Source organism: Trachinotus anak, unplaced genomic scaffold, assembly GCF_046630095.1.
Source record: "Trachinotus anak isolate AG129_WGS33_773 ecotype Australia unplaced genomic scaffold, CSIRO_AGI_Tana_v1 ptg000024l, whole genome shotgun sequence".
In the NCBI taxonomy this organism is placed as follows: Eukaryota; Metazoa; Chordata; class Actinopteri; order Carangiformes; family Carangidae; genus Trachinotus; species Trachinotus anak.
Window position 1 is genome coordinate 11526463 of NW_027273875.1, and position 26838 is coordinate 11553300.

Below are 26838 nucleotides of genomic sequence, written 5' to 3' on the forward strand. Positions count from 1 at the left end.
GTTTGATAACTGTTGTGTAGACAAGGCCATAGCTTATCTGTACCCTGGGTGCTGGATGAGAGCGGTTCTGCCATCCCCAACCTCTGGCCCTACCCTGCTCAGAGTAGGCCTTTGCATCTTGCCCATCAACCCTAGATTCTGATCGCGGAAGTAGGGCGTCTGGAAGTCCCCACCCAAGTAATCTGCCGTTTGCATCAGAGTAGTCTGGGTGGAGGAAGAGGTGGAGGAGGAGCTTGCTCCTAGCCTGTAATGGGGAGCCCCAGGGGGCCCACAGTCTAGCGTGGTGCAGCCCCCTGGGCCCGCACCGTGGAATGGCATGGTCATGTCCTGAGACCCGGAGCTGTCACTGTTGGGTGTGGGTAGGATGCTGCTGTTCCAAATGTGGGACTGGAAGTAGTGACCATTGGTGTAGTGAGCCATGGGGCCGGGCATGCCGTTGTTGACGGGGGGAGAGGGAGTGGGCCTCTCTATGGGAGGTTTCAGTGTGTAAGGCTGACCCACACACACCTCTGCAGGGTAGCCCATGCCCTTAAAATGGAAGGTGGGGTCCCTGGAAGGCTGCTTGCAGAGGTGAGTCCCACCATTCTGAATGTGGGGTACATGGGCCAACTGGTGCTGATTCCAAGAGCGCATCTTCTGATGCTGTGTGTTATGGTGCATCTGTTGCTGCTGCTGATTCTGTTGTTGGTGCAGATGCTGCTGCAAGTGGTGCTGCTGCTTGAGATCAGTGTGGCTGGAAGGCAAGTGGTTCATAGCAGCCAGGCTGGGTGGAGGGTGAGCTCCCACCGGGGCCGTGGCTTTTTCTTGAGGGCCAATGATGCAGTTGGGTGGGGGAAAGCCAGGGGTGGCAGGGTTGCTGTGCATGGAGACCCTGGAGCAGGCGCTGATAAGCAGATTGCGACTGATGGGGCTGGGGTTGGCGATCTGGCCCTCGCACATGGAGGTGGCTCCTGCACCTTGGGCTCGAGCTTGGCAGAACTGGTTGATCTGATGCACTATGGCGCTCAAGTCGGCCTGGTGGCCCTGGTGCAGCCCAGCGGCCATTGAGAGTGGAATGGTTGAGGTAGAAACGGTAACATTAGGTGGTGCGTCGTCATCTGGCAGCTTTCTGCCCCCCTGCAGGCCAGGTGGTGGCTGCTGCTGAAGGTGCTGCTGCTGAAGCATGACAGTAGGGGGCCCTTGCGGTTGGCCAAGGGCTGGGTGCTGAGACAGAGTCTGAAGTCTGGGTGGGCCCTGAGGGTGCTGGGCCATGGGGGGAGGGTGTCTGAGGCTCTGGGTGTGACCCTGGTGCTGAGGAAGGGGCATCTGTAGAGTCTGAGGTGGGTCCTGCGGTTGGAGGGGTAAGGTTTGCTGTGACCGGGGAAGGTTCGGCAGACTTGGGTGGTGGTTTAAAGTGCTGGTCGAAGCCACTTGGTAGGGTCCAGTGGGAGGGTTCATGATGACTTCAGGGTGCAAGCGAGCCCGGCTGCCGTCAAAATCTTTTAGGATGCCTTTGACTGTGGGCACCTTAACGATAGCAAGGAGGCCGGTCTTGGCGCTGGCCTGAGATGATGGGTATGGGCTGTAGCGCTGGCCTGACGTATCCAGCCCGTTGACCGTGCGGCGTACGTGGTTTCGCTGGGGGACCTTGACGCTGTTGGGGAAGATCTTAATGGTGAGGGGGTTGTTGGCAACCTTCTTAGCATATGCATCCAATTCTGCAGGGGTTGGAAATGGAGCGGATCTCATCCTTTGTGTGGTGTCCCCTGGGGTGGAGGACAGGACAGGTCAGAGGTAAGTCAGAGACAGAAAGAAAGAGGAGCCAGAATTGGTGAAATGAAGAGAATGGGGAAAGAGGCACAATGACAGAGATAACAATCCAGGTAGAAGTGTATATACCACAAAAGAGCACATCAGTTGTAATCTGAGCAGCTGAGAGGAACCTGATTTGGACAGCGTGCTCATATTCCATACCTCACTGTTTTTCTCCTAAAACCCTCACAGCTCCCATCTCAGGAGAGATTTCATTCGATCTCATTCTCAGCTGAACTACTTGAGCCAACACATCCCCAGTCTAAAATCCAATTTTGTGGTAACGTCTGTGACTTTGGGGTCAGGAGCTTTTAGTGGCCTTAATTGACGTAGCATCCGGGCAAACAATAAGTATGCAGCTGAGGGGGGGCTGCGCCGCTTGCTACTGACTCACAAAATAAACAAAGAGTGAGTGAGGCTGTGATGGTCCCCTGTGGCTGCTTTGGGGAGAAGGAAAGAAAGAGATAGACGCAGAGAGCAGAGCTCCATGACAGCAGACAAGTAATCAGACACAGCAGCAGCGTCTCTGATCTGCGGGAACACCTCCCAGGCCTCAGCTCGCAGACATTTGTTATACCTGCTAAGCACCGTGGTTAAATTTAACAATGTCAAAGTGACAATGTGAACATGATTACGTGTTTGTGCATGTGCGAAGGTGAGGGTGTGTTTCATTCATGAGCCTGTTTAAAATGCAGGTGTTGGCAGATGTGTTAGTATCTTGTACATATTGTACTGGTTTCAGTCTGGCGTGGATGTGATTTTCTGTTTCACTTTAACGGAAGAGAGCTCGCTTCCACTTACTTGACTTGCACAATAAAAGTCAGTGATAATGGGTTCAGAGAATGACTGGCTCGTCTCCCTGCTTTATTCCATCTCACTGTCCTGATCACCTCGGCTCTGCCAGTCTGACCCACTTACACGACAACTTTCAGACTGATGGACATGAGCAGTGATCACTGGTTCCTGAGCTACATTTAACTTACTTTTTCAGTAGCTGTGAGGAGGAGTATTTTCAGTGCAGGTATAATAGATGTCATCATTACAGCTACTCCTCTCTGTTGTTGAGTGAATGACTGAATTGCTGGCAGAGGTCTGTGGTTTCATGCGGCTGTAGCCGTTATGCTCGGTCTCACAGAAGGCGGACTGGGCTTGAGGGATGAGGGATGGAGCTGAACTGTGAGCGCTGACACTGCGGCACCAAGAGTTGTGCCAACTGGCTAATTAATTCCTGCTTTATTTGTGAACAGGAAACAATGGGCAGCGATGTGCAGGGCTGGTATGGGGCGGCACACAGGGGGCTGCTGTGACTAAGTGTTCAGCCTGCTGATGGCAGCCTCATTAATGCAGGGGTCTGGGCCAAGGAGCTGGAGCTCGACACCCGACATCACTGAGGCCTAATGTCTGTCGCTGAATAAATGCCAGGGTAAGCAAACACAGATAAATGAACACTAGCACACAAGCACACAGACGTGCTGAGGATGGACTTCACCTGTCAAGCACAGGTGATGATTAATGACCTTGTTGGAAATGATGCGCCGTATACTGACATAGATTAAATAAACAAAGACAGTTTGATTTTAACAACTATCCCACCTAGTTCACAGAGTACCAGTGGGTTATGTTTACTATAGAGTACATACCATTTTAAGCAATAAAACTCTATAAAACTACACTTTGATAAATGCAACTTGTTTGCTGTCAGCATTCAAGATATATTTAGAGCTTGTAGATTCTGGCACAGCCTCTGCAACTGTTGTCAAAACCTTATGTCAGTGCAGCTCTAGAAAGGGTTCTGAGTAGGTGGGAAGAGAGAACCATCAGCTGGTGCGATGAATAAAACATCTTTTATCATTTCATCAGAATGAGATCTACCGGATGAGACCAGGATTGTGGACGGCATGAATGAATGTTAAAGATAGACACAGAAAGATCATCTGTCAAGGTTTGCTCTTTGTCAGATGAGCTGGTGGCTGGATGTCAGGGTATGTATCGAGCCAACATGGAAGGGGTACCTTGGGGTAATTAATGCAAGCATGCAAAACTGACTGATCATCTCTGTGTGGTTGAAAAGACCCAAATGAAGATTTGTTTTCTAATAAAATGAACCAGGTTTTGTTTGGCAGACCTGTGGACATGATGAAATGATAACAAGATGTATTGCATTTAATATGATATACACAAAATCAATGATAAATAAATATGTCTTTTTAGTATTAAACAATGCACTATTTTAAAGACAGAGAGAAAAATAGCTTTCACTTAAATAAAGCAAGAAAAACAGCAGTGAGCATGTGACTGGGAACAGTTATTTCTTTGCCACTGGCACTTGTATAATGAGTTTTATACTTAAGTTGTAAGACTCAGGCAAATAGCAAAGAAAGCAATGTCTATGTCTGGAAACTGACCAATCCATTAAATTGGAAAAGGGATTATACATTGTTAACAAAGCTTAGGCAGGCATTTTAGAGGGAAAAAGCAAATCAGAAAAAAAGAGTTTAACAGAACTGCTGTAAAATGTGTAATGAAGTTGGTAAATCATGGTTTAGAATTGTTTCCCATAACCATGGATATAATCGACCTCTTGCTGTTTACATCTGTTTAAGGGTCCTGGCAGCTGTTGATTTTGTGTTCTTGTAAGCAAGTGTAGCTTATTAGCATCTCAACCTTAACCTGAAACCTGGATTAGTTGAAGAGCTTAAAGCATCAAGGGAGGGTTAATGAGGATATGAGTGAAATTTGTAGGCGGCTGCTGGTGGCTACGAGCATATCATCTCTCAGATCTCCAGCTAAGCACGTTCCCAGGGAGGGAAATGGGGGAGAGAGGCCAGTCTGGCCATGCGTTAATTACCCCGCTGCTAGCTAGCTAGCAAGAACACAAGTGCACAGTCAGCAGGCACTAATTAGGGTTTCTTTTATTCAAACTACTGTTTTCATTGAACAAGGTTTAAGCAGCAGGGGGCAGGGGCTCATGCTGCTGTAAACTGCAATTTTCACACAAGAGCAGGAAATTAGGTCTGAAGCTCCAGCGTCAAATTAGACATGTGAATTTGGTTTCGCACATGAAGAAACCTCCTTAACATTTTCGGAGACTTTAAAACAGAGCATCCCATGCTGATACATCAACATCGCAAGACCTTTGAAAAATGAAAAATATTATGAGGGAGAGGAAGAAGGGATGGTTGCTTTTGATCTCAGTGGGGACCGAGATGTGAAAATCAGCCAAGTGGTCCAGCTGTACTCACTGTTTGTTCTGCCTGTAAGAGCTGAGGCCACTTCCTGGTACTCGAATCATCCTGCCTGGAGGATGAGCCGCTTTCTTCGTGACCCACTGTGTCTTAGCGTACCTGATCTACTCCTCTGCCAGCCTTTACATTTCACAGCCGTCGACCGTTCACACTCACTCCCTGATGATAAATAGAGCAGCTGCTCTGGCCTTGCCTCTGACAGCAACCTGCAAGCTCGTAACTTTAAATGACTCTGCTATGCACAGATTCACCCGCAGGAGAGAAGGCGATCCAGAGCTCTTAGAAAATAGAGGGAGGGGAAAGTGTCAAAAGACAAGATTCTGTAATGCAAGACTTAGCATTAAAGTGCACTGAGTAGCTGAAGGGATAGAGGTCAAGGATAAGTGACTGGGAACACTAAGCTAATTATGTAAACTCTCCATCTCGCCAACATTTTTTTTTTGTGGGAACTAGAGAGTGCAGAGTATTGAACATTTCAAGTGACAACTAGCCAACTAGCCTAGCACATTTCACCTAACAGCAGTCAAGCACATCTCTTCTGGAGTCAAATTATCTTCTGTTCTGGGTAAATGACGGGGCTCTGGAGAGACAATAAGTCCTGCGGAGAGCCAGGAGCAAGACGGCAGCGTTACTTCAGGGCTCAGGCCTGGTTCTGGCTGTGTGGCAGCGCACAGGGAACTAATGCTTCAAAATATGACAGCTGCACAACCTGCAGACATGCAGACAGTGATCTACTGGGATGGAGTATGTACAGGTTTTTTTTTTTTTTTTTGTTTGCTTTTTCCTGGGGTACTTTGATAAAAAATGATTTAGTCTAAATGAAATACAGCTCTGTGGCTTTTGATGTAACACCATGTCTGTTAATAGTACTTTGAAGAGCAGATGAAAAGGAAAAGCATTATGAAAGAACGACAAGGGAAGAAAAAAAACAGATTGAAATTACACTTCTAGGAACTGCCGTGCAGTGGGAAGCATGCTCCATCACCAAAATGGATTACAGTGTTGGGCAGAAAAGCAAATTGAACTCCAGTTGCGCCGTGTGCTCTGATGTGTCTTAGTGTGTCACATAAAGGAAGAGCAGAGAAACAGTCTAGCTGATGGCTGCACCATGTCACAAGCCTGCCTGAGTGAGGCAACAGACGCTGGCACTTAACAGACTCCCTCACGCTCACTGATCTCCTGGGGGTTGGCTGATTACTGTGATTCTGAAATTACAGTCTTGATGAGCTGGAGCATTTTACAAAAAAAAAAAAAAATGCTGCAGAAATGGGTCAGGCTGGGGCTGAGCTTCTACTCAGAGAGAAACCGGCAGGAGGAAAAGGAGATGTTGAGTTTTCATGATCGAACAAACAAAGCCGACCAACTGGATGGGCCATAATCAATGTCTGGGAAGTGACTGATTTTTTTTGGGTACATCTAAAAAGCTCGTTAATACAATGTGCACATATTAGAGCCATATATACCTCTATATTACCAAATGTAGGAATGAATTTACATGAATGTATTTAAAAAGTAATAAATTATCATTCCCATTCACCAGCTTGTCATGCACTAATATCCTCCAGAGCCAACTAGTCTCAGCTCTCCCTACTGCCTTCAACTCTCCATTTGTGCTGCTGCCCCTCACACCCTCACAGAGTCCAAGTTGGTAAAATTTAGACACATTGAATTAACTGGGCCAGCTCTGACTAGTCTACTGTTAAACCGGGGCAGCAGATTGCGTCTTAAATTCACTCACATTACAGGATCACCAGGGCACAAGCACTCAGCCGCAATCTGTCTGCGAGTCTGACAGTAACTGACTCGTCCTGATGGTGAAAAGTAACTGAGATGATCAGATGTAACACATGAATGTGGCGATGGTGTTGTAGTAAGCACACAGGACCAGACAGATCTTTAGGGGCGATAAAGGGAGGGAGGGAGCTAGTTCACTGTTCATCAGCAAATTAATGGCGCAGTTCAGCCTAATTTCCCTTGAAGACAGATCTGTGGTCCTGGAGCACAAAAATATTCTCTCTCTTTTTCTGGTTTTGACACAGAGATGGAGAAGAGAACCAGGCCAGGGCTGGCATGGGGATCTGACGTGGGGTGGGCAGCAGGATTGTAACAGCTTGGTTTATTGTGTGGGATGGTGGTGGTAGTTAATAGTGTGTGTGTGTGTGTGTGTGTGTGTGTGTGTGTGTGTGTGTGTGTGTGTGTGTGTGTGTGTGTCGAGAGCAGTACTTACATTTCTGAAGTCCAGTGTTCATCTGCGTGTGGGGGAGAAGCTGGAGGGGGAGGTCACCTGGCCCCGGCAGACAGGCCAGCATTTCACACAGACACTAATGTAACATGGGACACACACTTCTCCTCACACTGCAGAGAGAGAGAGAGAGAGAGAGAGAGAGAGAGGTGGGGGCGTTGGTCAGCAGTCAGACATAACTGCAAGGCAGCACATGGTGCGTGGCGATACAGAGGCTGGGTCTGGACTAATAGAACTCTGTGGCCGATCCCCAGAGGCACGGGGCTGAGGGAGACGTAGTTACCTTTCAATTAGAAACTGATTCACACCTGGAGCATCAAGTAAGGTGACATTTGATGCCAATAACAACTTCAATTAAACATCAAACAGCTGAAGTAAAACGGGCAGACTGGGCCCGAGGGGCTCGCAGCTTTAAATCGACTCAGTCCCTCCTCCTCCTCGCCCTGCATGTTAGTCAGCTAGTTGGACCCTGCTACCTGTGCTTTACCTCCCCGTCTCCACCAGACCGTGGCGGGGGAAATTAATGACTCCTGTACACTCGAAAAGAACACACTCAAGATGCCTGGAGCTGACAAGTTAGTGAGTCTCTGATCGATACTGCAGTCCTCCAGACAGAGGCCTTTATTTTGGGGACATTAAACAATGGAGCGAGCTCAGGATGTGGTGCAAAGAAATGAATGAACAGGGCCACAGCTCCAATAAATGCCTGCCACTTTGTGCAATAACCTGATGTAATAGAGAGGGAGAAAATGTTAGCCATGCTCCACTTGGCTTACTGCTGTATTCAAAACACCACAGATGCTTGCTTAATCAGCACTGAAGAACAGTCAGGGAGCAAATTAAGTCTATAGAGTCCGTGCCCTCCCCGTTTGCTGTGTGGCATCAGAAGAGGGCGGCAAGTGTGCACAGACAAACAGCGTCTATGAGAGAGGCAATTACCCACAAAACAACCTTGGCATGCCTGTCTGCCGCAGGGTGATGGCTTAAAAGTGTCTTCCCCCCTGCAGGGAGAAGAGACAAGTGCAGGAAAGAGTGACAAAGCGAGAGAGAAAGGTGGAAAGAGGAAAAGACGAGTGGCAGGTTTGGGGTGGTGGGGTGCCTCAACTTGCTTTAAAAAGCAGGAGCTCAAAAAGGTCAGGATGACAGCTCATTTAAATCCTCCCAGTGAGGGGAGAAAAAACAAGCCTTAATGAAGCTGCCAGTTCTACACAGATACCTGAGAGCGTTGCACCTTGGGGTGCTGCAGGGGCAGGGCGGCAGGGGGGGAGGAAGGGAGAAAAGGGTAGAGAGAGCGGGAGACTGGTGGGTGGAGGAGCAGCAGTCTTGAGACAGATCTGAGGGTTTTGGGGATGTTTTGTGCCGTTGATGCTGCGTCACCCTTTCTGTTGCCCAGCCTCCCACTCCTCTCATCCTCCTCTCTTTCCCCTGCTTTCTGATTTACAGCCTGGACCGCCATATGGCAGCAATCCCTGCCCTCGATTCAGCGTGTCACCATGCATTAACTTTAATTGGCCTGATATGTTATTCTTTTCCCTCGGCCTTGGAAGGATTTTAGGTACATAGCGCCTTGATGTCAGCAGGCAAGATTTCCAGCCCTCTCTCATTTATCAGGGTGCCAAGATTTCACACAAAGATAACAGCAATCTCTTTGACAACAGGCAGGTTTGGGGTGGAGGAAAAGTAAATATCAAATACAACAGTGTCTTTGCAAGGGGCTTCAAAAGCAAAACAGTGGCAGGAGAATGAAATGATGTGAAGAAAAAGCCCCTCGAAAAACACCAGCAAAAAACTGTCAGTTCATTTGTTATACGAACACACGCATCAACACACTACAGGCAAAAAAACAGCCACCAGCCCATGAGCCCAGCCCCTTCCTGCCTCCCCCACAGCGCCCCTGAATGTCAGAAAACTGTGCAGTGGGGAGTGTAGCGGCAAAGGTCAGCCTATGGTAATGCCCCAGCTGACACTCTGCTTTACAGCAGAGAGCAGGAGGAGATGAAGCCCGACAGACAGAAGCCTGACATCTACTGACTCGCTTATCGGCACCACTGCCACAGCGACTTCAAATATACATCACACACCAAACACTGTCGCTTTCTACAAAGGCAAACACCCCCACACAGGCTTTTATTTCCCAGCACATTACACTGTTTGCATCAGGAGCAGGATGACTACACCTGACAGAGTGTAAGTCCAGACAGGGACAGAGCTCACTGACGCTGGAGGTGCCTAGTTCAGCTGCTGCAGTTCTAATTACCCTTTGACCACCAGGCAGGGGGTTTAGTCTGGTCTGGACATGGGTTCGAACCTCCATCCATCCATCCATCCATCCATCCATCCATCCACCCATCTATGCAAGTAGGTACCTCAGTGGCTTAGCAGCCTTTGTAATACAGAGACACAGCCCCTCCTGTCCTGAGTGGAAACAAAGTTGTGTCTGTGAAGGCCGAGCCAGCTGGGCAGGCTTGTGAAGCAGGGATTGGCTTGGTGGAGTTTAGCCAGGCGTCTCACACTATCAGCCCCATGCAGACAGACACCACGGGGAGTATTAGGGGGCCCCCGTGACTCGGCAAGTCTCCACCAGCTACTTATAGAACCGTAATAAAAGTGTGCGAATAACTGTGTGGCTTTCATTATAGACAAATAAAGGCAAGCAGACAAAACAGGACTTGAGCAAGTGATGCGCATGGCTTGTGTCATGTGTCAAATTGCTCCCATAAAAGCTGACCTATATTTTCTTTTCATTCCTCAGTGGGAGAGGAGAAAAAGAAAACTGTCTGCAAGTAAAAACTGCAAAGAAGAAAAGAAGAACAGGATAGATGGAAGCCATTAAGGAAATTAGACCAGCTGACTGAACACTTTGATCAATAGCCACTCCATCAGCTATGATCTGCATTTGTTAGAAATTTGGGAATAGCATCAGGCTAACTGCATAGGAAGTCATCTATTAAAATATCCACCAGCAGTAATGCACAAGGAAATGCGAGGACTGTGCACTAAAAATAAGCTCATTAGACGGAGTCGTGTACAACAATATTAGTGAAGAAAAACTATAAAAGAAAAAAAAAAAAAAGGTGAGAAAGTATGTTTGCATGTTGGTTGAATATTAGAAGCTTTTCTATACCAATTAAAAGAAAAACCAATTAGGAGAACCAAGTCACCATGTTGTACATGGCTTGTGCTAACGGCTGAAGGAGAGGAGAGTGGAGGAGAAAGCAGGCTGCTGTTATTTTAATTGCATGTTTACCCCCAGGTTATGGGTCTGAAATAGAGCCAAGAAAAAAAAATGTTGCAGTGGAAATTCAATGCAACTTCACTGTGTTGATTCTCTCAGGGACAGAGAGAGTGAAATTACTTTTCTTTGCAAGCAGAGTCTCTGAATAGGAGGTAAAGAAAGAAAAGGAGCAGGAAGAAGAGAACAGCTCTTTACCCTTGAATACCAAGCCAGAGCATTCTGTCAAAAGAAAGGGGAAAAGGCCTTGGCTCTTGAGCATGTTACAAAGAAATAACACTTTGGTATGGCCTTCATTAGCCCATCAGGCTTTACCAACAACACAGGCAGGAAAGGATTTCTGCTGCTAGCAGAGGGACACAAGCATGTTAGGCCACAACAGGCTGGTTCACACAATGGATCCTGATGATTCCAGCACATCCCGAGGCACAGGAACCGGCCATTTGCTTTTTCAGTCAGCAGAGACCCCATCGTCAACCCAGAGTGTTATCTCACACCAAAAGAGAAAGGGCGAGAGAGGGGGAGATGGCCACGACAGCAAGGAGGGGTGAAAACGAAGAGAAGACAACCAACCCAAACCCAACTCTCACACAAACTGAGAGTCTGTAAAATAGTGGTCTCCAAGTTGCAAGACACAGTGTGTCAGGCATAAAACTGTCAAACAAGGAAACTGCTGCAGTAGTGTGGGAGAGGGGAAGACAGCTACTTGAAACTACTCTTCTTTAGAGGGAGGGAGCGGCCTGCAAAGGAACCATGAGGCTGTATGAACACTCAGTAACTAACTGATGAAAAAGTGACAGTTCCCTAAGGTGAGATGGTGGATATGGAGTGAAGAGAGACAGCAAGCCCCTAGAATAATACATGGTCCACAGCTGGATCGGATAAATCTTTGCAAACGTGTCAGACACAGAGCGCTGGCTTCACAATGAGAACACAGGCTCTTAGAGGAGCTGTGTACCATGAAACTAAGAAAAGGAGGCAGACTTTAAAAGAATGAGGCCTTATCTTATCAGAGTGACCTCATTCCCCCTCTCCTGTCTTTACATCAGTGGTTTGGAGCCTGTGTCCCAGGCTCTTGGACGATGTCCACGGCTGCTCAGACTAGAGAAGATGACAGTAATGGTGGTGAGATGAGAGGATGAGAAGATATCAGGCAGTGAGTGTCCTAGCCTGGCTATCTCTGCCAGAGCTATGTCATGGTCATTACCCCTCCACTACGTCAGCACTGCGAGGACAGCCGGCCAAGGTCCATTCTTCAACTTGGGGTCAGTTTCACTAACAGCCACTTAAGCCCACTTGGCTTCCCAAAGAGCCCTACAAATGTGGAAGGTAGAGCTAAGTGTGCTCAGTCATGTCAAGCCTGGCCAAGGTCAGGCGGGCAGACAGAAAGTGCTGGCAGCGGCGCATGCATGGCGTCATGAATGCCAAAATGCCTAGGTCCCTGGCTGTGCCGTTTGACAGACATGTTTACACCTGATAGAAAATGCAGTGTGGATGGCCTGCCAAAACAGAGGGGATCCAAAGTGAGGGGTGCCAGCCTAGTTATTTATTTATCTGCTGAAAATCCATCCAGAGTGCAGCCAGACGCTGGGCATGCCTCAGTGAGGAGAAAGCCAGCCTACTCTCAGACATGACACTCCTAAACCACTTGAGGGAGGAAAAAAGCAAAGATCTGACATGTAGTGAAAGAAAAAAAGCAAAGAACTCATGAAGCAGCTCGAGAGGTTGGATTTGATTTACTCGCATTCATAGTGCGTCTCACACTAATTAATGATTAACACATGAAATGAGTCAAATTAATCAGAGGCTGCTCTGAAATCATCCGTGACGATGTTCAGAGGCTGGGCCTGTTCCCACTCAAGACAGTTTGACTCAGTGGAAAACGTGGAAGCAAATGTTAACAGGAGTTGCTAGTGAAGCTATAGCTGAACTACATGCTAACGTCAACAAGCTAACATGCTCACATTAACAATGCTAACATACAAGTGTTTAGCAGGTTTCTCAATCTTAGTTTAGAGCATTAGCATCCTAACATTTGCTTATGATCATTTAACACCATGTACAGCTGAGGCTGATGGGAATTTCATTAGTTTTGCAACAATCTCCACAGGGATCACCAGAATTATTACAGCTCATCCTGAGGGGAGCATTTTTTTTCTTTTACCAAACAGTTCTGAGATTTCAACAAATATGAATCTGATGCTGGACGAAACATCAGGATCATTAGGATCCATCATATGGGAGCTTTCAATATCTGAACTAAAGTTTGTGACAATCTGTCCGGTAGATCTTGAAATACTTCACTGAGTAACTAAAGAAAATGCTAATATTTAGCTGATGCTAAATATCATTAGGATCATTGAATATCATAGAATGTCTGTAAAAAATGTAATGCCAGTCGTTGTTGAGATATTTCAGTCTGTACCGAAGTGCTGCCCGTTCATTGGTCCAGTACTTTGGATCAAAGGACTGACATTGCCATCTGTCCAGCCACACTACACTAGCCTGGTGTTTTTGATGTAACGGTAGAGACAGGAATGCAGGTAAGCACCACAGAGAAGACTCTTTATCTCCTGAAGAAACATCTTCAGAGATGACGCACACATGTGAGATCAACACTGCTCTTTTCATCTCCGCGCTGGTGCTGCCACATCTGTTTTATCTTCACATGTCCCCATATCACACCAGACAACAATGTGCTGAGTCACATGCTGCCACGGTAAATACCAGACTCTGTGGTTTGGTGCAGGACTAGGATGGCATGTTTGGAACAACAGAGATGTACAGATACTTAACTACGGTAAATCTTCTATCTGTGTGTGTCAGGGTATGTGCAGTGTAACAGACTTAAGGCAGCTGGTTTTTTCAGCTTGCTTGTCTGTGTGAATGCTCAGCTATGAATCTCATAGTTGTGGTACCTGGACAAACAGATGAGCCTATGTTGAACTGATCTACTGCAAAGATATTCAGTGTACAAATAAATATGGACTCAAAATTACTTCTGAACTACAAAAATGACGAGAGCCTTGTAATCCTGACAACAAATCTGTCTCCGTCTTCACATTCCCCAACTCCTCCAAAATAATTCCTCTGAAAATACAAATAGCCAACTACTGTACATTTAATTCCCTTCAGGTCTGAAACTGGGCCCAGTTGCCGATCACAGGTTTAAAAGTAGACTTCTGAGCCTTTTCTAATTATTTGACTGTAAGTCAGCCAGGCCTTCTGCCTGGTTAGTGGGAAATAACTCAATGTGCTGAGAGCTAAAGCGTGGCAGTATTGTTCCAGCTGGCGGAAAAAGGGGAAATGAAGATGGAGTGGTTTGATTTCATTTGTTAGCAGGTGCATCCATTTTGTGTTCTTCCCCACACCCACCTCGCCTCTCTCAGTCAAAGCGCTTATCAGAAATTGGACACCCCAGTGACAAATTGAGCCTGCGATTAAAGGGAGAAAGAGGAAAGCTTTGTTAAGTGCTGCTGATTGGGATCCCAGGCTACCCTCACACACCAGAGGTTTGTGTGTGTGTGTGTATGCATACATGTATGTATGCTTGGTACAGAGCCAATAGCAGAGCTGACACCACCACCTCCTCTCCCATTTTCCTCTCTCTCCAGGTGTTCCCATGGCTTACATTTCTGCTGTGAGCACTCAGCAAACAAAACCAAATCAATGCAGCTGTTCCCCCATCTCTCTCTCACAGGCACACGTATACATATCTATATATATCTATATATATATTTATCTATATCTATATATCTATATATATATATATATATATATATATATATATATACACACACACACACACACACACAGAGTACATGCTTAGGAAACGACACAACAACTGTACATATACATCAGTTTCCCCTGCAGGAATAATGACTTCCTTTTGTATTTCCAGGGCCCTCCTATTGACATATACGCTGTATTTAACAAAAACAAAAGTTAAGACCCATCCAGACCCATATCAGTGACCCAGCATTAACCAGGCCTGGCCTGTTTTGCAAGCGCTGCTGGGCTGATTTAAGGCAGGGGGCTGGGGTCAGAGCAGCTCTGCTAGGCAGAACTGTGCAAGCGCTGACTCTCACAAATCATCCTAAAAGGGCTTAACGCACAAAACCAGCTTCCAGTGTTGCACAGGCCTGCTGTGAGAGATTTATCCTCTGTGCCATTATACTAACTGCCCTTTCTCCCATATGAGCTGTATATAAACCAATACACACACACATAAAGAACAAACCTTAATTAGACTTATGTCTGGTCCATCTCTGCAGGAAAACTTACTCAAACAATTCAATATTTTACGCTTCTGCATTAAAAACCCTATTTTATTTACCATCAGTCTTCTTATTTAACGTTGCCATGCTGCTCACATGTCACCCACTGTTGGCGTTAACACCTTAATATCCTAACTGTGACTTGTGAAATATTGAAAGTGTGAGCGGTGTCTATCTGTAAGAACACCATTAATTTTAAGAATTTAGATGCTGTAATAACTCAGGGCCACTCAATTATTTATGAACACTTTGCCCCAGAAGAATTTTAGTGAACCAGGGCTTCATCTTTAATTCTGTTATTTTATATACAGTTTAATTTCTTATTGTTAGTTTATGAAAGTCCTGTGACAGGCTTTTAATTCAGGCTGAAGAAAAAGCTCTCACTGAGATTCCACTGGAGTAAACTGGTTCAGTTAGAGTGGATTATTGAGATGCATGTCTGAGGGATGTGATGTACAAAACTAGTGAATATATTTTGCTGCATTGAGAAGTACAGCCTTACAAGTCAAAAACAAATCCCTACATGCCGATTCCAAACCCTGCTGTGTATGTGTTCAATAAAAGCTGATCTGTCTCCATCCTGTGTGTATGGAAGGTTGGTAAGGTCAGCCGCCTCCATGGCAGCTCTGACATTCAGCCTGGCCTCCAGCGAGACCAAACGAGTCCCCTTCGCACCTACAGACCAGCCGAGGAATAAAAGAGATCTTTCTCCACTGGACAGGGCTGTGTGAGATTTGTTTCTTTTGCCCCTGGCGACACACAAGACGTTTGTGGTCTCCTCTTCATCTCCTGTGTATATGTGAGCACCCCCTCCACCCCAGCTCTTTCCCCAGCAGACACCGGCTCGGGGCAACGGGCAGCCAGCCTGTGACTCAGTGGAGAGCCAGGCAAACACAGGCCTGGCGTGGCAAACATCTCACGTCCGTGTCTGCATGGGAACATCTGGCCCTCCCAGGCTCGCAGGGCCCTCCGTCTGTCTGCCTGTCTGACTGTGAGCCTACACACACTGTTGGTGTGTACTGTTGTTGTCATGGCACCAAAGTTTTACTCCTACACAGGTACTGGTTTAATACACAAAAGCAATCACTACGACACCAAAGCAAACAAGCCAAATGTCACATAACAACCACAGCACCGTCCCCCGATTATTACAGTACTGATTTAATAGTTTTGTTTGCATCCTTAGCACAGGGCTCTGATATTTTGTCAAACTGCATTAACACAAATCCACAAGCTAAATAATTTCGCCCCTGTTTTGTCAACCAGTTTAGGTGGATTAAGATTCAGATACTGAACTGAACCTCATTACTTTTGGTACTGAGCACTGTCAAGTACTGAAAACTAGCAGCAAATCAGATTTGTTATATATTGATTTTATTTATATATTATACTATGCTACATTTTGAAAAGTTCAGTGTTATAATATATGAATTGAGCACATGTATCATATTGACACTGGTACATACAAAACATTTTATATCTATTTATTTATATATCTTTTATTATATCTATGATATTGAGCCAGGACTGTGGTTTAGGTTGGATTGAATTCTGTCCTGGCTACCGCAGATCTAAACTGATAAAAGAATCAATACTAAAACTAATCTTTAACAAATAAATATTTTACTCATAGTAACCACCAAGTCACCAGCGTGTGTGTGGATAGTCCTGAATACAGAAAGCTTAAATCAAAATATTCAATCTCTTCCTCTAGTCTGCACCAGTCAGATAGAGTCATATGAGTCATAGAGTTAGCCCAGCTGATAAAAACTCCTTTTCCTATCGCTCACTCTCTCTCACTTTCTTGCATCTTGCCCGCTAGTACAGATCTCCTGCGGCCGTCCAATGATTCAAGACTGATGAGGCATGCTCAAAGGTCTATGCCATTGAACACTGCATTAATGCACCCAGCAGCAAATTTTTGCCATCGACCCCCGTTCCCTTCAATAAGGACAGAGCTATCAATCAGGCCTAGATAGCCGACACCAGACATGGGCTGATGAAGTAGGGGACTTTGGAGCTAATGACAAATGGATCTCTCAGATATGGTCACAATATACTATGACAGTCCTCTGAGATCACTTGACCTTTAAACAAAATCCTAGGCCACTTTTCCCTTATACTGTGCCATGCAAAACTGGAGAAAATGCAAACTGCTGTTGCTGTTAAGAATGTGTGGTTATTGTGTGAGAACTCCTGGGTCCAGCTGAGAGCCTCAGCCCTGTCAGTCTCAGAGCTGCCTCTGACCGGCCCAGCCCTCCTCTTTTTTCACACCAAAGCTCAGGGAGTGACCTTCAGCGGGCCTGCTAGTCCTGCTAATTGGGGTCTCTACAGAGCACAGCAATCCACATCCCCCCCTCCACACCCCTCCACACGGCGCTGTAGGAGGGACTCTGGGGCAGAGGGAGCGAGACATAGCAGGGGCCTGTGTTAACTGCTTAGCAGGGAGACCTGGGCTTAAAAACTGAACTTTGAAATACACAATTAAACTTGGGCTGCACTGAAAAGAAAACAGTAAGATAAATGAGTCCTTTATAACATGAATGCTGAATAGATAAGTTTAGTCATCTAACACCAACCAACCAACCCTCTGATGAGTTCATTTATGGCATTTTAAGAAATTATTGAAACAAATTCTTTGTTTAATCGACTAATTACTTCATCCACTAATTCTTTCGGCTCTACTTAGAACATAAGAGTAGTTTGTGTGGCAGAGATTTCTCTGAAATATACACCTCAAATGAGGCTTTGTTGCCCTGATCGAGTGTTACAACTACAGGTTAAAACAGTAGTGGAACATAATGTAAATCATATAAAATAAATAAATGAAAACTTTGATATAAACATCAAACATCTAATAAATTAAATCTGTGAAAAAACACGACAGAATTCAAAAGGGAAGATGGGTCAGACACATCAATTTTATCTGTGGGCCAACAGGGTCAGTGCTCTGCTCTCGGGAACACGGAGGGGACAATGACACAGGTAATTTAGAGCAGGCTCAGGCTGGTTGCAGCTGTGAGCCGAGCTTGCCAACATCACACATCATCATATCAGGGCCACTTCCTATCGGTCTGATCAGCACTCAGTAATAAAAGTGGAAGAAAATGTGCAGGAAGTCATCCTGTAAAAACAAGATACTGAGAGCTTTTATCTTGGGAAAGAGTCACTGAGCTGGTTTTCAGAGTGTGTTTAAAGGTAAAAGACACGTTTTTCTGAGGAATTAAAGGACATACAGTGAACCTAGTCACCATGTTAAAGTAAGGTTGTGATAGATCTAGTGAATGAGACTTTGAGCTGCGGTGACCATGAATAGAAGGGTCTACATTTAATTTGCTAATCCATCATTCCAATTGTGCTCAGTAACAAAGGGAGAGGAGAGTGGTGGGGAATTCAGAGGCAATGGAGCATGCTGAGGGGTGCGTGTGTGGTTCTCCATGGAGCCAGAGAGGCCATGGCCCTTGGCCCTAAAAGCCCGGCCAGCACTGGGGAGAATGGGCTCTGATGAGCTCAATATAGGCAAGACTAATCCCTTCATGTCCAAAGAATTGTTTAACTATGTTTGACTGATTAACCCAAACCCCTCGATTCCACTTACGATCTATTTGTTCAATTAAGTCTCCTGCACTCATCGTGTTGCAGTGTGTGGGTGGTGATGGTGAGAGAGAAAGAATGAGAGAGGGAAACAAAGGGGGCTACAAAACAATTCATTTGGAGGAAGCATAGAGAAGTCAAAAGGACAGCTTTTTTGTCCTACTTGCAATTCTCTAAATGCACATAGCACATGAGTTCCTGCGAACCAGCTGTTGCTAACATTCAAAGGTCACAGAACGCTTGCCTTGAGAGATTTCGAGTTGAAAGTCTGCAGTAGCGTGTCAGCGCACTGCTTTGGCGTAGTGGTTTTTACCAGTTCATGGGAAATGGAAATTTAAAGGCACTCTCCCCTGCGTGGAAAAGAGGTTGCCAGGAAGATTAACCCAGCTTCCTTTTATAGCCTCTGACAAGAGGTTAAATCACACATTACACCGCCTGAAATGTCTCCTAGTAATTAGATCAAGAATATTACTCTCTCTTCTTCTCCTTGCAGACTGCAGCTGATCAAAGCCTAATGATGGTGTCAGTGCCACAGGCAGTGCTGGCTGGGTAAATCTCCCCATCGGGATGGCAATCTGTCAGGGCCGCAAGCACTGCTAAACAGCACAGGACATGAGTACAATGGTGCTTGACACAAAGTAGACTAAATGAACCACATCTTTTACCAACATGCTATCCATCAGCAGTGGACCATTAAAATTCACAGTAATGATTAAACATCGCTTTGTTTTGGGTCTACGTCCGTGTGTTTATGTGTACACAGTCAGCTCAGACATATAAGGTAAGAGAGAGAGAGAGATGTTGGTGACATCTGTGTGTTTTACCCCAATAACAGTGAAACCCACCACCGGCGAATCTGCCGTGTTTCCGTGCCAGGGCAGATCTAAGCAGCACCTGGTCCCTCGATGGGGTGAGGGGGCTACTAGCTATTAATTACAGAAAGCCGACACGCAGCGCAGGCAAACCCTCGCAATGAGACCCTGGGACGTCAGATACACGGCAAGACGAATGCCTCTCTGTCACACAGCAACATGACCTGCCTCAGGACTCTTTACACACGAGTACTTTCAAGTATGCCTTTCAAATTGTGGCCCACCCTTCTTCCTCTGCCCCCACCCCGTCTCCCTCTCTATCTCAATCACATTCTGCGGATGTTACACTACTTCAGGGGATATTTTCTGACTAATGCAAAATGGTTGTGCAGTAGCATGATAAAAGTTGACATTTTCCTTTTCTAATTCAATGCTTCCTTTGTAAACAACCTCGCCTTTTTATGTATGCACGCACGCACACACACATACACACACGCGCACAGGCTGCAAACACATCACACATAATGGTCAATTTCACTATTTGCTCTCGAGCTCAATGGCCGCAAACAAAAGGGGGAAATGGCAGGAGATATGCCAATCATTTATCGTTGAAAGATGTCTGACAATAGAGGCCTTAAAAACCGGACAGCTTTTCTTTTCCCCAGCACAAGCAGCTCCTGAAAAAGGGGCCCCCAAACAACGGGCTCCAGCAAGAGGCCTGACCCCAATTTTAACCCCATACAGGTGGCACAGCGCTAACACAGGAAGCAGGAGTGCTATTCACAGGAAACAGGGAGAAAACGCTCTCACCCTAAGACCCGCTCTCAGAGATCATTTAAACAGGCACAAAGACAGCTCAATGCCAGTTAAGTGTATTCTAATGTGCTGAAAAGCAAATCCCCTTGAACACATTAATGGTAAAGACTTGTTCTCAGCGTGGACTAAAAGCATCTGGTGAAGGGAGTTTTGAGAGTCACAGTGTAGAGCAACTGTGTAACAACACTGCATTATGCTGCAGAGGCTGTTGTCAGAAATTTAAAAGTTGTGGTTCAAAGTTTAAGATGCGAGTTTCAAACATTTTTATGTCCCAAGGAAAAAAGAACATGCCTCTATTGTGCAACCAACAATTCTCATGATAAAAACCCTGCACAGATTATCTCAATTCACAAAAATGGTTATGTCAAGTGTGCTCATCTAGTTCAGGGGAATAATACAACCCCTGTCTGATTGTTGCTCAGTTGAGTCCAACTACAGAGTTGAACTATGAACTGTGATTACAGCCAACATCCCCCCGCAGCGCGACAACTGCATCTCTGCACATTCCAGGAAACGCAGCCAGCTGAAGACAGCAAATACACCAGAGAGGAGGAGACATAAACAACGTAAGCTAGTTTGAGAGCTGCCCCGATGTTTACTGTCTCACTAAGTGCATTTCATCCCCTCTGCTTTCACAGCAGTGGCGTTATTTCAGCATGCAGTACAGAGGGGCTGCTGATGCCACAGGTCTGTGTACAGAGGGCTCAATCACCAGCTGGAGAGACTGTTTGGACAATGTAGGTGTCAGACACGCTGCCTGTCTGGAATAACGATTCAGTTCAGCTTCTACATGACACCCTCTAGTTCCTTTATAGTGGAGGTTCAATAAAAAAAAACTAACTTGACTGTTTCTGGAGTGTAACTGTTAAAAATCTAAGAAAAATGTTTGCCTTGTTTGACTTGGTACATCGCTATCAGAGAGAAAGGTCTGCATTTGCTTCAAACAGGCAGTGAATGACATGCCAGAGATTAGCCTGTGAAGGTCGCAGTCTTAGCCCATCCTTTCAGCCGCTTTTCACAATATAACCCTGGGCTCTTTTGAACAACAGGAAGAATGTCATCTGGTTACTTTTCAAGGCACGGAGATACCATTCACTGTGGCCAACAATGGCTGCAAACAGGACCAGAGGGTTAGGAGGTTATAAAGGGCCCCATTCTATGTGGCACTTGCTCTCCAGTGCACTGGACGTACACAGGAAAAAAAACAAAAAACAAAAAAACACACACCCACACACTGAGGCCTGGAGAAGTGGTGCAACCGATGATAAACTGAGGAGGGTCATGGCAAAGTGCCTTGCCCTGACTGCTCACCTCAGCAGCTCTCAGCCTTCGTCCCTCCCCGGCACAGCTCTTACCACCCAGGCCGTCAGACACATTCACTGCTCTGTCGCTTGGGAAATGATGTTTGTGTTATACCTTAAACTCCATCCTGCAGGTTACTGTGTCCGGTTAAAGATTACATGGAGCAAAAAACAGAGCTTTTACCACCAATTTCACACAACTTCTCTCTTTACAAGAAAATATTAAAATGGGATTTTAAATACCTCAAATACATCCATGATAACTGGGGTCATTAACATGAATTAGGAAACACAACCATGTAACTTAACTGAAATTCTGGAGAACAAAAGTAGCCTTTTAATTTAAAAAAACAAAAAAAAACAAACAAACATTGTGTCCTGTGTTCAGTGACAAGACTTCAACAATATTGATCTGTTTTTATTCAACTTGTAAGGCTTGTCCCAAAAAGTCCCTCAGACTCCAGCCAGAGCTGAAATCCTTTACCAATTTAGTCTCTAATGAACCCTCTGAAATATTAAAAATAAAGCCCAATTAGCCGACAGCATTTTACATCCCCTCCCTCTATAATCCTCTGCTAGCTTAGCCTTATCTAATGTCTGCGCCAACTATGACACTTTGAGTTCACTCTCCCTCTATCCCCTCCACTTGATATCCCCCACAGCTTTACTGGCGCTTTGTTGTGGCATTCTTTCTGACCCCGCAGACTGGGTCAGACTCTGAGCCTCTCTGGTGGTGGCTAATGATGCCCTGATATGTACAGTTGGCATGGACGTTGGAAAACTGCAGCAATAACTGCAGACATGCTAATGGCATCTATTAGGATTACTTAAGAGTGATATGGGACTCGCCCGGCAACCTCTTATTACAAAGGGCTTGGGATTGGGGGTGGAGTTTGTCTGTAAAGGGTCAGTGATCCGATTGAGACGGCCTTATCTTGTGTCATAAACAGATAACAGTATCTGCCTTGCTCTTCTGCTGTTCCTGTGAGATGGAGGTGGATAAGCAGCCCTGTCGTCTCCAGTGCCTTTGACAAACCTGATGAGACAGATGCAGTCCTAAACCGAGCCCTGTTCCTCCTGCTGCTATGACTGCTGTTTTTGCCCTGGATGTCACCAGGAGGCTCAGATTCTCCCCAGATTGCCCTCAAGCTGAAGACACAACAATTTCAGAAAGCCCTTTGGTCTTGGTGTCTGTAACATGAGGTTATGGCACTCCCTGGCTTAGGGCCTTGGGTCTGCTGATTACGCAAACTATCCAGCAAGAGTAAGGCTTTTTGCCCTAATTGGACCTGCTGGCTAACATGCAAATGCATGCATGCATGCATGCAAAAAAGCCATGACGAGCACAAAAATGTAGCAAACAAAGACACAAAGTGTATCATCAAATCGGGCTATCGCCTGCAGTTATTTGGCACAAGATAAAACAACCCATGTGAACCAAAGTAAATACCGTGTAACAGCTGACCCACAGCCTGAGCCCTGCAGGTCAGTCCCTTGTTCTCAGAGGTATCCAGACATTGCCCATGATGTCCTAAACACCTGATCTGGACGTATCATGTGGCCACGGTTCTTTACTCCAAGCCTGACCTGCATCTGACCCTCAAACTGTGTCTCCTGACTTTGCCCACTCATACAAAGGCTACCAAACATCTGCTCCCCGTCCGTAACCAGACTCATACAGCTGAGAAGGCATCGGATGGCCTCACAGACAGTCTCCCCAAATGGTGGGTGGCTGAGTGGGTGAGTGTGGGCTGACAGCTGCACTGGTGACTAGAGGACTAAAAGGTGGAGCCGGTTGGCAGATCATTGGTACCTGGGAAATCTCTGCCCTGCTGTCCGGGACATGGGGGAGGGGGGCAGCCTCGTTTAGCAAATGGATGATATTCAACAAATGCTGCTCATCCGAAACGACTGGGGCGAGGAGAATAAAAATCTGCTATGCACATAAACTTCACAGACAACACCTGCAAGAGATTTAACATACACAGGCCCCTGCTGGAAAATGATAGGAACAAATGTATTGCACTGGGGAAAGTGCACGGTTACACATTTCCAATTCAAGTACCATCTCTAAAACGCTACATCAAATGACTGGCTTTGAATAAACCAAAATGAGCATCAGCCAAGTGGCTCATTCCAGCACAGAAAATCATTGCATCAAAAATATGCTGGTTAGTTGAGCCATTTCACAGTCAACAATCACAGAATCAGGACTGTTACTAATCAATGTATTTTAATGAGCTCCCTGTGAATCCCAACAACAGCTGAAACATAAAAGCTGCTCAAGTTCTCTGGTTCACTCTTTGTACCTTGTGATCTGTTATTCATAGTCTTGCTCTGAAGTCTCTAAGAAATAAAGCAGAGCTTTGATGTTATCCTCTTATTACTGCTGTCTGAAACAAGCCCAATGTTGGGAATCAGACCGTTTGGCTGTCATGTGCAGAACCTCCTGAAACAAAAAAAACATCTGGGCCTCAGTGGAAAGTGCACACAATGATTGATTTTGCTCTGTGAAACCAATAATCACTCACTAATAGATGCTTTGCCATTTGCTTTCAAGAGGAAAGTTTGACAGAGTAAGATTAGTATCTAGAAAACCATGTGGGTGTGCATATTACATTCACGCTGTACTCTACTCGGCAGCACTCTACTTTAAAGCTTCCACTCAAGTTAGCTTAAACACGTAGGTGTGTATGTTCTCTACAATACGTATTTTTTTTCTGCAATAGGTTAACCTCGTCGACAGGCAGCTGTAGACCAAGAGGCTAAGGCAGCAAAGGCGCTACACAAGTAATTTAGAGGAAATTACCCTCTTCTGCCCACAACGTAAATCAGTATGTTCTAATATATTTGTCAGTGGTTGTCGGAAAAAACCAAAGCAAACTTGGTTTCCTGTCAGTTTGCCCTCACCAAAGACTCTGGGTTTGTGGTGACAGGTCAAAGAGTCTGCACGACTCATGGGCAGAGGAGGAGAGGCACTTTGAAAAGCCGTGCACAGATCTAATTAACACATGCAATAACACATTGGTGAAACACTGTAATTTTCTACAGTGCTGACCGGCGTGACATGAACAAATCAACCGTGCTCCTGCCATTTGGGCTCATCTGCTGCTGCCTTTGTATGTGAGAGCAAACACACACAACCTCCCTTTTCAGACTTAAACAGAAGTAAGCACACACAGAAATTCATTAAATAATGCACTAATGTCAAACTTTTACTTTAAACACTAAGCAAAATCCATATATATATATATATATATATATATATATACAGTGTGCACTGTGAGAAGTTATTAGCCCATGCAACACAATTTCCCACAGTATCTCTGAGGCATTTTGCTTTCATTTTTCTAGGTATCTGTCAGACCGCTGTCATTAGGCAAACTGCATTTTACAGATGGGGAGAGGCCTTACAGTCATTTGTTTCTAAGACCTAATTAATCTTCATTGTGCTGGGAAACGTAGCACCCCAATGCAAAAAGAGTTCCTTCTACACGATAATTGCAGAGAGTCTAGGGGCCTGAGTTTCCCAGACAACATGGTCTGAAATTTAATTATCTGCTCTCTGGAAAATGTAGGGGAAGAAAGCTACATTGCAAAACTGTACTTTTGGGCAAATAATGTCAGGCCCCTGTTTGAGTAAGCACAAGATATCATTGAGCAGCACATCCTACCTGCTGACTAAAACTAAACAGTCTCACCTTTGCTATGGTGAAGAAAGTTTATTGAATTTGCACATTTAGATTATAATTGCCATGCAGGTGTAGACAAGCGAATGTAGTTTTTAATCTCCAATAATTCTCCATAACATGTGACAGTGTCATCATCTTACCATGTGCAGAGTAAACCCGATCACTTCCATAGTCCGGTCAGTCACAGGAGTGTTGCTTTACTGCGGTACGTTTTTAATCATATCCGTCAAGCTCCATGTCACTGTAGACCGACTACAACAATAAAGCCAGAGTCAGAGCAGCCAGAGACAACGCGGACAGGCTGTGGCAACATTAACATTCCGCCGTGTAAAGATCAGGCTCGGAGGGGGAGAAACATCGATAGGATCCCATTAGTTAAGTGCGCCCTCAGGATACCCGAAATTTGATCAGAGATAGACCTTCTCCTTCCAGACACGAACCATTAGACGTTATGGCAAAAAAAAAAAAAAAAAAAAAAGAAAGCTGCTCTCCTCCTCTGAAACTACTCCTGCTGCACTCCTCCTCCACCTCCTCAGTGGTCGAGGTTGTGCGGCAGGATCAGGATGAGCCCGGTGACGTCAACCTTTTGTTATCACCTTTAACACTTGCCTTTGCAGGTGGGAACACTTTGCTGTGTCGTTATATTAAGAGGCGCTATTTGCAGACACGCCGCTGGTGAGCAAGGAGCACACACAGCATCTGGATCACGGGTGAAGACCAGTGACACTAAATTTGGATATATGCATGCGTGTCCCGATGAGTATATCGGATACTGGCAGTGGGAGACAACTTAGTGACACATATACCATACTTTGAAAGCCAGGAATAGCATAAGATAACCGCACTTCCAACTTCATCCACAGCCCGGCTCCGTCCAGGAGAGGATCTCACAATTTCTCTTGAGACATCAGCATCACGTTAACGAAAATTACCGTGATGAAGGTGTAATCATGATGATGACTTGGCAGGCAAAGGGAGCTCCACATAATCCTCACTGGTTGTTGTCAAAAAAAAACAAAAAAAAAACAAAACTACGAGCGAACCAGATCAGCAACACAAGCCCTGTTTCAATCAGTTATCACCAGTTTTCAACAAGAGTGAGCGGCTTCTTTAGCGCGTAAATAACATATTTTTAGCTCATAAGAGGCAGTTAAGCCGTAAAGACTTACATCGGGTACACAGACAGCACAGGGGAGCAGCATAGTAGCTATAAACCTGTGTTGCCAGTGTGCCAGCTGACTGCCCAGGCTCCTGGCTAGCTAACCTAGCCAGCCAGTCTGAAACATACACAGTCCCATTGTTGCCTTCTCAACCTTTCCTGACATTTATGCCACAATTTGAGAGGATGTCACACAGTATCGCGCAGCAGGCGTGTTATTAAGATACAACTACTTACTCTCCGTTTACCTCTGGGAAAGGCATCGTTTAGTACGTCGCCATGGTTTAAAACGGACAGATTTTCTCCCGTTGCCCTGCGCTGCCGAATCACTGCTGCTGCTGTCTGCGGCAGCAACTTTCGGCGCATGCGCAGTACCTGGGACAGTTCCAGACTGCGCTGTGCGCTGCGCAGGACGGACGAGGGGTTTAAAGGGACAGCCGGTGAGGGATTTAATTGGAGGAGTGAATATTAACACGGGAGTGGGAGGTGAAATTAGTGAAATAACTCAAGGTAGATGTCGATGGTTTAATCATAGTGCCCGCTGTAGAATATCAAACTACATGTAAAACTCTTGTTTAGCTGTCCTCTATTGTCTATCATCAGGGTTGGCTGACAGACTCTGTATGAAAAGATACTAAAATGTAAACAATTTTATATTTGAAATAACTCGAATGGAT

The 26838-nt window shown here is 45.6% G+C and overlaps 1 protein-coding gene across 6 annotated transcripts in view; it reads right to left on the reverse strand.

Annotated features, from left to right (window-relative positions):
* The window catches only part of fam222ba (family with sequence similarity 222 member Ba), a 33715-nt gene that overhangs the window by 2186 nt on the left and 4691 nt on the right, over positions 1-26838 (reverse strand). Inside the window, exons 1-4 of one of the 6 annotated variants that reach the window (XM_071460287.1) lie at positions 26399-26570; positions 25143-25254; positions 7264-7391; positions 44-1745 (exon numbers count right to left, since the gene is read on the reverse strand). In XM_071460287.1, coding sequence (XP_071316388.1) covers positions 44-1745; positions 7264-7345 — 1784 coding nt within the window. In that variant the 5' untranslated portion in view covers positions 7346-7391; positions 25143-25254; positions 26399-26570. The other 5 variants (XM_071460288.1, XM_071460289.1, XM_071460284.1 and 2 more) reach the window with 5 other exon arrangements.